The sequence below is a fragment of the Chondrus crispus genome, genomic scaffold, assembly GCF_000350225.1.
Source record: "Chondrus crispus Stackhouse genomic scaffold, scaffold_100, whole genome shotgun sequence".
Taxonomy (NCBI): Eukaryota; Rhodophyta; class Florideophyceae; order Gigartinales; family Gigartinaceae; genus Chondrus; species Chondrus crispus.
Genome location: NW_005178862.1, coordinates 267214 through 277422, shown reverse-complemented (window position 1 = coordinate 277422; position 10209 = coordinate 267214). Strand labels below are relative to the sequence as shown.

Below are 10209 nucleotides of genomic sequence, written 5' to 3'. Positions count from 1 at the left end.
CATGCTCAAGTTGCTTCCGCCGTACACGTCCGCGCATGGCGCGACCACGGCGGCGTGTAGCGGGTGCGGCGACGGAGGGGAGCGGAGGGACGACGTCTTCTTCGTCATCTTCACCGCAGTCTGTTTCAGGAAGGGACAAGTGGGCTCCGTGCGCGCTTCGCGCGCCAAGCCTGGTCCCTTCCTCCTTCGCTCCTCGTTCTGCACACTGTCGTTCCCCGCCCCGCTGCTCCCCCTCCCTCTGCGCTAACTCTCCCGTCTTCTCTCCGGTCTTTGTCGCATCTTGCCCCCTCGTCCTGCCACACGTTACTCGCCGCTGCGCGTCGCGCCCGGTCCGCGCCGCCGCCCTCCGCGCCGCCGCCCGCCTGTGTCCCCTTCCCCCCCGGCCGCGGTCCGGTCCCTGCAGCCTGCAAACATGGTCAGCGCCGCTGCCCTCCACGCCGCCGCTCGCTTCCGCCTAACACTGCTGCCTGGTGGCGGCTCCCGGCACCCACCCGCCCGCGCGCGCCCTCCTGCACCGCCTGCTGCGACACCTGCCAGGCTCGCAGCGACCACCTTCCGCGTTCTTCGCCCCTCCGTGATGCGCACGGCCCGCGCCGCCGCCCTCCACGCCACCACTCCCACCACTACCTCGACTGCCCCTTCCCAAGCGCACCCGTCCACCACGTCCCCGCGCCGCAGGCACACCCCGCCCACCAGCCCGCAGAACGTTTCCGCCACGCCCGTGTCCGTCCGCCCCGCCACTGCCACCCACCATGCACGTCGCCCGCCACATCTCGCCGCGCACGGCGCTCTTCGCCGCGTGCTGCCCGCTCATGTTGCGCAGAAGCTCCACGCAGCTCGCCAGCACGCGCGCTTCGCCAGCCCGCTGGTCCAGCAGAGTCTCCGCCGCCGCTTGGAACCGCTTTGCGTGGAGCTGCACGCACACCGCGTCCGCGATCTCGTGCGCACGCCCGTCCCAGCCGCTGCACTCGCCCACCACGGCGTCAACGCCTGCCTCCGCTGGTACCCGGCACACCACGTCCGTCACCGTCTCTGAGCAACCCAGTTAGCGCCCGCTCGACGTCGCACCTCCACCTCCCCCCGACACGCGCGTCCAGTTGAAGCCCGCTCGCCGTCCCGACTCTCTTGCCCCCCGCACGGGCGCCCGACAGCTTTCGTGGCCCGCTCGCTGTCCGGCCTCCCCCGCCCCCCGGCACACGCGCCCGGTTGAAGACCCTTGTAAAACTCCACGCCGTCCAGCTCTGGCCCGGTCCGCTCCCGCGCCCTCCGCTCCCGCACACGCACGCGCAAGTGTGGTGATCCATGCCACCCCGCCCGGGCGCCCCCCACCTACCCTCCCCCACCGTCCCTATCGCCGCCCTAGCCCACATCTCCTCCACGTCATCGCCGCACACCCAAAACCGCCCTCCGCCCACCATCATCTTGCAGCCCACCGTCCCTATCGCCGCCCGTCGCCGCCCCGGCCCGCACTTCCTCGTCGCCGCGCATCCACATCCGTTCCCAAAGTCGGAGCACCACGCGCTGCGCAACTCCGCCTTGAAGAATTCCGGCCCCCCGACGCACAGCCCCCGGCGCACCACCGCCCCGCCCACGTCGCCACGAGCCCCCGGTATTTCGGGCAGCCCCGTGTCTCACGCGTCCGCCCCCCTGTCGTACGCGTCCATCTACCACACCGCCGTCACGTGCTCGCAATGCCCGCCCCAGTTCCGCCCACAATGTAGATCCGCGTGGCGCGGTTTAAACGGATCCGGGCTAAAATTTGTAGTGTACTGTAGCGCGGCCGCGCTCGGCAGTCCGCACAGTTATTTTAATTTTAAAATTTAACTTGTCGCCACTTGTCAGCCTGTACTGTAGTGGGGCCCCGCCCCGCAGTCCGCACAGTAATTTTAATTTAAAAGGTTACACTTGTCGCCACTTGTCACTGCCACGTGTCCCCGTGGCGGCCTGGCCTGCGGCCAGGCCCCGCCCGTGGCCGCCACTTGTCACAGTAGCGCCAATGGCAACGCGGGAGCGCAAGGACATACAGACACACACACGTGGCCGCCACTTGTCGCCGCAGCGCCCCCGTGCGCCAATGAGAACCCGTGCGGGAGCGCACGAACACACATACACAAACACACAGACAGACAGACACGGATTTTAGTATACGCGGGGATGTGCAGATAGGTATGCTGGGTATTCATGACACGAACGACAACGTGTACAGTATTGCCTGTCAGGCTGAGGAACTACGCTCCCTGGATCTACTGTAGTGTAATGTAGATTTGACCGTCTTACCATACCTCTACAGAGCTTTGTGGAAGAAATCAATTCCCGATTCTACTGAAAGACAACATCTTCTCTGGAGTCCTCCCCCGCCATGTCGCCAATAACAATCGCAATCGCGACTTGATTTCAGCCTCGACTGCGTTGCCGAATCCTCACTTCTATCGCCCAACACGCTTTGTCAGGGCTCACATCGCGACACTACCGCCCTTGTCATTGCCCACGTCGCCTCCAGGATGCCAGGAGCAGTTCTGGAGGAAAACGAGATCAACGTCTCCGCGTTGCCAACCGTTGCCTCTGTGGAGCAGGCCCTGAAACAATGCCTTGAAAATTCTCTGGACATCGAGCAACAGCTCGACGACCAGATTGCACAGTCGGCTTCTCTCTCCGCGACACGCGCGATATCTCTTTTATCTGCAGCTCAACTCTCCGCGGCCATTTCCGATGACTCGGAAGAGCTCTCCTCTCTTCTCTCCTCGGCCGCTCGCACATCCACGGCCGCCTGTGCCCGCATCCGTGAACTTCACACGCAACTAGAGCGCGGAAATGCTGCTCTTTCTTGGGCAGAGGACATCCTGTCGCTCCGCGTATGCGCTGAAGGAGCGAAGACGTCGCTCTCTGCAGATGATTTCCCGGCCGCTGCTGACCATGTCGCCCGCTATCTTGCTTTGGGTGATGCAGTTCGAGCGGACTCGGCTTCTGCATCTGCTGTTTCTCAAATGGAGCAAAGCCGCACAGAGTTGACGAGGAAGGTCAAGGCGCGAGCAGATGCGGCCTTAGGGGATCCCGCAGCTCCATTAACAACAGCGGCTGCCATTGATGCCGTGCGTCTCTTTGTTCCTATTGGGGCACCGGATGAGGGCTTGGATCGCCTCTCCAAGTACATAGCAAGAAGAATTAAGATGGACTCATATGAAGACGTACGCGAATTGTTGCTAGATGGGCAGGGAGACCCAGGGACGGGTGTCGATGAGCCACATATTGTTGCGCTAGCTCGATTGTTTGAAGGAGTTGCGGCATTCGTACACGACTGCCAACCGCAACTAGTACCTCTGTTTGGGAGAGAAGCCATGGTTTGTTTGATCACTGAGCTACAAGCAGAGTGCGATTCTTGCAGCGATCGCATTCTCACGCGGTATAAGGAAACTAAGCATATGCAGGACGTCCTCCATGCCCTACGCTCTGAAACTGCCAACGCGAGGGATCTTGACGCCCTTTTAAACGAAATAACTCTTCTAAGTCAAAGAATGTCCGCATACTTCGACTTTTTGAATCGGAAGGGAAACGATGTGAGCGAAATCGATGCCGAGAACACTGACGAGGGGCAGCAAAGTCAAAAGATAAGTGACGCAATCAAAGAGAAGCTTGCTGATTGCAGTTTGGCCAATTTCAGAAGGGAGCTTGCTGGGTACTACAACTCCATCGAGTCGTATGTCATGCGAGAAAATGCTCGTCTCGCAATTCAGATCGATGAAAGCAATGGAGATGATGCTGACACTTCCACAGCGGTAGATGATTTTTTCTTCGTCATGCAAAAGTGCTTCCAGAGGGCGTTCGCCTTTGGTGACACAGACGCTGAAGTGCTGCGAGCTATATTGCAGCAAGTGAGTCAATGCCTCATGAATGACTTACTTGCATACATGCGTCGACGCCTGCGAGAAACAGAGACCGCGTTGGAAAAGGCTTTAGGAGGGTCTGCTGCGATGTCTTCTCTGCCGACTGCCGCTTTCACTGTCTCGTATCTCACAGAGCTAGCGAACAAAGCAAATATCAGCATACCGGGAGGAATCGAAGATGGGAGTCAAGAGTCTGATGTCGCAAAGTACGACTTCTTCGTGGCTTTGAACAATGCGGCTGTATCAGGTGAATACGCGACAAGATTGAGAAGCAACGTGGAGAAGGCCATCCACGCGTCACCGAAATTGTCAACAGACGACACTTCTTTCTTGGCAGCTCCCATCGCCCAGATCACGGATGCTGCGAGGGCATTGGTACTCGCTTCAGAGCACGGTGTCTCTCGACTGGCATCTGTTCTCTTGACTCGTGTTACATCGGCGATCGAGACATCACTAAAGGAAGCATCATACTTGGTGGGAGAGACAGAATACTCACTGGATTCTGATGCAACCCCGTCTTTTTCAACAGAGGTTGCCCAGGAAATAGAAACGAAAGTCCTGAGTGTGGCCCTCGAAAAGCGGCTGACTGAAAAGAATTGGGATGCACTCGTGCGACAAGTCGCGGAATGGTATGCAAACAAAGTAGAGAGTGTAATCTTCCTGCCACCGATAGGCAGCACCGCCACAGTGAAACCGTTTAACGCATTCGGCGGATTGCGAGCAGATCGTGATGTACGAGCAATATCCGCGTACTTCTCTGGGAAGAGCCGACGAAGTACAGTTCGTGACGTCTTTGGAAGACTTTCTCAACTTGCAATGGTCGTCAATTTAGAGCGACCGGCAGAAATATACGACATATGGGGACCGAACGCGGGAGGTATGACATGGAGACTTGCTCCTGGTGAGGTGCGACGAACTCTATCTCTTCGCAAAGACTTCAACGAGGATGCCGTCAGGGCATTGAAGCTGTAACATAAACCACGACCAAATACTGTCCAAACTTTGCCACCTTGTTCTTTCAAACTTGCCACACAGAGCAGTTGCGCACAACAGGAGCGATGCAGCCGTGCTGTGGATAGTGACTTCGTTGCAGAAAGCTGGGCCGTGTTTCGCAAGAATCCTGCAAAACCAATAATACAAAGGTTCTCAGATGTACAAGTCAATTTTATCACATCGATACTCAAAACTATGCAGAGACATCCATGGTGTCCTGCGCAGGCGCAACTTCTGCAACGACCGAGAATCCCTTCTCGGGACCCTTGAATTGTTCCGAACCAGCAATGACCGGTGTCGCACCATGTGGGAAAATGTATCCAGCCGGGCGCCGATACTTACGCTCATTCTCCTTCGCATAGCCCCGGATGAGCTCCTTGCCCTCCTTCGTAATAATGCACAAATCGACATTCCCTCCGGATCCCAGATCGTTGAATATACCGGCAGAAATGCCCTCGTAAACAAGTTGCTTCGCTTCGTCAGCAGTCATATCTTCTTTGTACTTTGACTCAAATACTGCCATCGCTGCCAGCGATCCAGACCCCATGGTCACGTAAGGTAGGCGATCTGTAGATCCATGCGGATAAACGGTGTACAAATGTGGTCCGTGGAAGTCCACACCGCCTAGTACGAGAGCGGCGGAAATGTGACCCTGGTATCTAAACAGCATTTGCTTCAGCATGTTGAGCGCAGTCGCGACACGAGGAGCACGACGGGTGGCGAGGCTATGCAAAGCCAACTGAGATGAGATGAGCTGCGTTGTGGCGTCCGTGTCTGCAGCAGTACCCGCTCCACAGCACATGATACTGTCCGCGATGTAGTGGATCTTCTGGCAATTTTTCTCAAACACTGTTGGCCCCGACGTCGCGCGTGTATCAGCCCCAAGAACGACGCCCCCAGAGAAAACAACCCCCGCAATGGTGGTACCCGTCTTCCGCGCGGTCGGCGGAGCGTACCCCTTTTGCTGCAACATACTGTTACGGATCACATTGTCAAATGAGAATCCGCCCGGTGCGTTCCCAGAGGAAGTCATCCTGGCCGTACCTAGAAATCGGAATGCCGGCGCTTTGCACTGCTAGCGAAGAAGAGGGATGGATGAGTCCAAGGCGTACTGCGATGGTGTTGTGAGCAGTGAGATCGTAGGGCGATCAGTAGTGAGCCAACATGTGTCATTCCATATGGCGATCGCGCTGGAGGGCGGATCAGGTCTTCCTAAACATTTTCGTCAAAAGTTTTCACATCTGTCAAAAGCTACATGCTGAAGCTTCAGTACATGTGTATGGGACGGGTACATTACGTGTACAGCAATTGGAGCTGGTTCACTTCAACACGTGTACAATTCTTTTGTTGTCAAAAAGTCCTCTCGTGATATGACCACTCCTCCGCACTTTGTTACCTCTGTCAACGTCAAGAAGGCCAGGCCGTTCAGGGTTCTTGGGATGGCTCCGCACCATACAAATATACCGCAATGTATAGAATACGGCAATCCTCTGCAGATGCGAAATGCTGTTGTTGCAGTGACATCATTCTGCCTGCCTTGTGTCTTGCAAGAAAGGTTGCAAAGAGACAAGCCAGACTATCCGAAGTACAGCTCTGGCAGGCTTGTACGTAATTTGAGAGTGTATTATGCAGAAGCAGCTCTACTTCCATTTTTAACACTGTATTGGAATTCATCTCCGGCGCAAATATCAGCGATGCGTGGAAACGGAGCAAGAGGTGGTACTTACTATGTTGCTGACACATTCTTCCTTATCAATAGTTGACTACCCTAGGAGCTGTATCTAATAATGATCGCCTTACCCAAAAAGAGAAGGATTTTTTTGCAAATACAAGGAAAAGACACCATTCGTGGTGATTGTACATGTGTGTATGCATTTTTCCGGGGGGAAAGATGCAACATTCTTTTCGACCTGGAGAGTTAACTCTTCTTGTTATCTGGTAGGGAGCAGAAATGGCTTACTTATGTCACGGTTATCTTTGTTTAATGCATCTGATTTTCAGCATGCCCCAAGGATGACAGACACTCCTGTTTCTGGAACAATATAGTTCTAGGATTAAACAATTGTTGTGAATACTTCGGGTGCTCGAGAATTCTCTTGTTGATATCGATAATGATTTGTGTCTCCGTCAGGTGATGCTCCCTGTCCTGCAGATAAATTAAAACTCTTGATGCCCATCGCTGCTGAAGTCCGAAATTCTTTCTTTCACAAGAAAAATATATCGTGATCTCTTTAAAAATAGAATCTTGGGTCTGGCTAGTCTGCACTTCTCTTGAAAAATCCTTAGATAGCAAATTACGAAGGCACCGAATACGGTTTCAGACCCTCTTGCAGTATTCCCACTTTCAGAATGACGTGTCGTCAGTTTACTAAACAAGTAAACAAGGGCACATATGATATAGGAGTGTGTTTCGTTGCGATCTTAAATCCACTCAGAGCAAAACAAAATTTACGGTTCTGTTTCATCGACAGTACTTCGACATGGCGATGGTGTGATCTGCAGAGTTGAAGTTTTCCGAGACCTCGATAGTTTGCGTCGCCGTACTGGAGGATGAGATGTACCAAACAGCCGTATGCTTGGCTTGATGAGTACAGTACCTTCGAAGGTACTTGTATATTGTCAATCATGAGACCCCGCGAGTGGGTTGAATTGGCAGCAAGAGTCTTCTGAGACCGTGCCCGTATTTCATTTGCCTGAAATCGTTGAATGAAGAGGCCTGAAATTAAATCGCGTCGAAAAGCACAGTCAGAGAGTAATTATTTATTATTTTTGTGGATGGTGACAAAGAGAAGCTTGAAGTCCACACACTGCACTGTACTACAGTAGGGGGGATACGCAGTGCGTAATTGCTGAAAAAGGTCATCCGCTCATCGTTGCAAACCTTCAAAAAAAGGATCTCAATACGCTTTAAAAATTGAAATGATATCGGCAGGGTTAAAACCTTTGTGCAGTTTAGGAAAAGGACAACATCTAGCAGCTTTACCTGCTCAACTGCTTTGGCGCAATTTTTTCTCCAGAGTGACGTCGTTCTTACCGTGCAACGAGTCCTCTAACTCTTACTATGGCGAGGATGTGCCAAGGCAGTTTAGAAACACTGAGAGATCATTTACACGTCGTGGAATCGCCACTGGCCACTATTTTCAGGAATTGTGGTTCGTCCAAGCGTTTATCCTCATTGTAAAGAATTGCTGTTTTGCGTTTCGTTCGATCACAAATGGCACTGATCTCATTCTGTGACTCTCAAGGCTTTCCGTACGCAATCGAGTTGTTTGCTTCAGAGATTTGATATTCTCTGCATCTCTCGAGCGACAGTTGTACCCCCAAATCCTCAGCAGGCACCAAAACAACAAGGGAGTGATGCTGTTTCCTGCAGTGTGTTTGAAACGGCTACCAAACCGTTTTCAAGGTGCCCTAAAACTGAATTCTTTGAGGGAAGTAGAATCTTCTATCCTTTATTAGAGACAGCAGTAGAGGCGTTCCACGACATGCGATGCGGAGAAGAGACTGGACAAAACGTGATTTACAGGACGTCGCAAGAGCATCAATTTTCAATAGGACTCCATGAGCTAACCATGTAAGACTAGAAGCCTCGTTGGGTGTGAAAAGAGATGACACAGTCTTGCTGGTGGAACAGCTACAGGTTCTCTCTCTTTATGGACTGAAAGAAGAATTGAACAAGCGCAGAAAGGATGATCTGGTCGAAACAAGCGAAGGCGGTTGTTGGCTGCAGTGCATTTTCACAGTACTGAATGCAAAGTCACGATCTGGTTCGAGAGACGTGCCGTGGAAATGGCTGGCTTCATTAAACGAGAGTATATTCGGGTTGACGGAAGGATGATCGTTTTCTCGTCTCGACGTCATGGCAAAGAGAGTGTACCCACAAAGGAAGGACAGGACGGGCACTTCGACTTCTGGACAAGATGCATTGAACAGGCTTCTGTCCCGGGTTTTCGGTGGGACAGAAGGCCCAGCAACGTGCTCTTCTGAAAGGGGCGCAACAATGCAAATGGCCTGGTTGGGATCGACAGCCAGAGGGGTCGATTAAAGATGGTAAAGAGCCTGCCCTGTACTCAACTAGGTCAAGACAAGTGCGAGATGAGAGATCAGAAATATATAATTGGTTTCTGCACAGGCGTGAGAGGACGCCTCAATGAGGGCATGACGTATTGAGATTAGTTGTGAATTTTGGTTGCAAGAAAACGACTGGACAACGAAGGGAGCCAGTGCAGGACGCAAAGGATGATAGGGTGAGACATGTGATTTCAGTTGTGGGCAAGGCGAGGCACTAGGGAGGAATGGAGAAGGTTGATGTAGAGAGCAGACGGTACAGCAGTGAGTTGTCCCTAATTTGATCGATGACCGTGAAATCAGGCATTGCGAGGGTTTGCAAGAGCGGTTGATGAATGGTTTTACGTCACAAATGATTGCAAGAGCCTTACTGAAGTCCAATGGCTGTGGGCCTGTGCTGTAGGCGTACAGAGACTGTAGATGATTGAAGTGCTCCCCGGCGGCAACGGGCGGGGGGGTTGGATGGTGGGAGAAGTTGCGCAAGCATGCTCGCAGCATGCGTGGTTTCGGAGTCGCAATGATAGAGCCGACCAAAGGGGGAGGTGTGACGTTGGGAGAGGGTGACGCTGACATGCCTTTATTGGGCCGTGGTTGGTGCGGGAAATGAGCCAGTTAAGAGATGGAAGAGGGCGGATGCTGTTTTTGGGCGTGATTTATTTATAGGGTGAGGCGTGCAAAAGCAAATCAGATTATCTTGACTGAGCGTACAAAATAAGACTATGATAAAGGGCGGGACCCGATAAAGAGTCGGTATTGTACAAGCTGCAAGTATCACGAGAGACACCAGAAGACGGTATGACAGAAAAGAGAGCTGCGATGTCGAGGCCTGCCAAAAACAGGCTCCTGGGAGCCGGGACCAGCTTTCCTGTTAGGAGCTTTCGAGATAGAGAATTCGCTTCTCCGTAACGAGGAAAAATTAACTGAATTCATAGATTTAACACTAAAACAGAGCCCGTATGATAACACGTTTGAGTGCTCTTGCGCTAGTGTCGCGCACCTATCACGTTGCGTGTCTCCCTGTTTTTTACTGCTCTTGCACATTGGACCCTTCCTCACTTACCGCTCCCCATCTCCACGACAAAAAACCTGGAGCTCCTCTCTATACACACATTTATATCCCTGTCCGCTCTCCTACCCCACAAAACACTGCCCCTCGTGTCTCTTGGCTCAGATCAGTCCAGCCCAGACATGTTTTCAACCCTAACAGATGCTCATCCTCTCAACAGTCCTGCAACAGACAAACCCCCCCCCCCCCCCCCCCCCCTTT

At 53.2% G+C, this 10209-nt stretch overlaps 5 protein-coding genes; 1 reads left to right on the top strand and 4 right to left on the bottom strand.

Annotated features, from left to right (window-relative positions):
- Window positions 1-2139: 2139 nt before the first annotated feature.
- On the bottom strand, window positions 2140-2280 carry CHC_T00001514001 (hypothetical protein). The gene has a single exon (XM_005712162.1). The coding sequence runs from the start codon at window positions 2278-2280 to the stop codon at window positions 2140-2142; it is 141 nt and encodes a 46-aa protein (XP_005712219.1).
- Window positions 2281-2532: 252 nt separating this feature from the next.
- CHC_T00001513001 (hypothetical protein) lies at window positions 2533-2970 on the bottom strand. The gene has a single exon (XM_005712161.1). The coding sequence runs from the start codon at window positions 2968-2970 to the stop codon at window positions 2533-2535; it is 438 nt and encodes a 145-aa protein (XP_005712218.1).
- Window positions 2971-2980: 10 nt separating this feature from the next.
- On the bottom strand, window positions 2981-3151 carry CHC_T00001512001 (hypothetical protein). Its single transcript, XM_005712160.1, has one exon. It carries the CDS (start codon window positions 3149-3151, stop codon window positions 2981-2983), a length of 171 nt encoding a protein of 56 aa, XP_005712217.1.
- Window positions 3152-3167: 16 nt separating this feature from the next.
- Window positions 3168-4875, top strand: CHC_T00001511001 (hypothetical protein). XM_005712159.1 is given in 2 exon segments: window positions 3168-4853; window positions 4854-4875. 1 exon segment carries the CDS (start codon window positions 3168-3170, stop codon window positions 4851-4853), a length of 1686 nt encoding a protein of 561 aa, XP_005712216.1. The 3' UTR covers window positions 4854-4875.
- A 149-nt stretch (window positions 4876-5024) lies between these two features.
- On the bottom strand, window positions 5025-5907 carry CHC_T00009185001 (20S core proteasome subunit beta 2). XM_005712158.1 is given in 2 exon segments: window positions 5025-5067; window positions 5068-5907. 1 exon segment carries the CDS (start codon window positions 5905-5907, stop codon window positions 5068-5070), a length of 840 nt encoding a protein of 279 aa, XP_005712215.1. The 3' UTR covers window positions 5025-5067.
- Between the last annotated feature and the right edge of the window lie 4302 nt (window positions 5908-10209).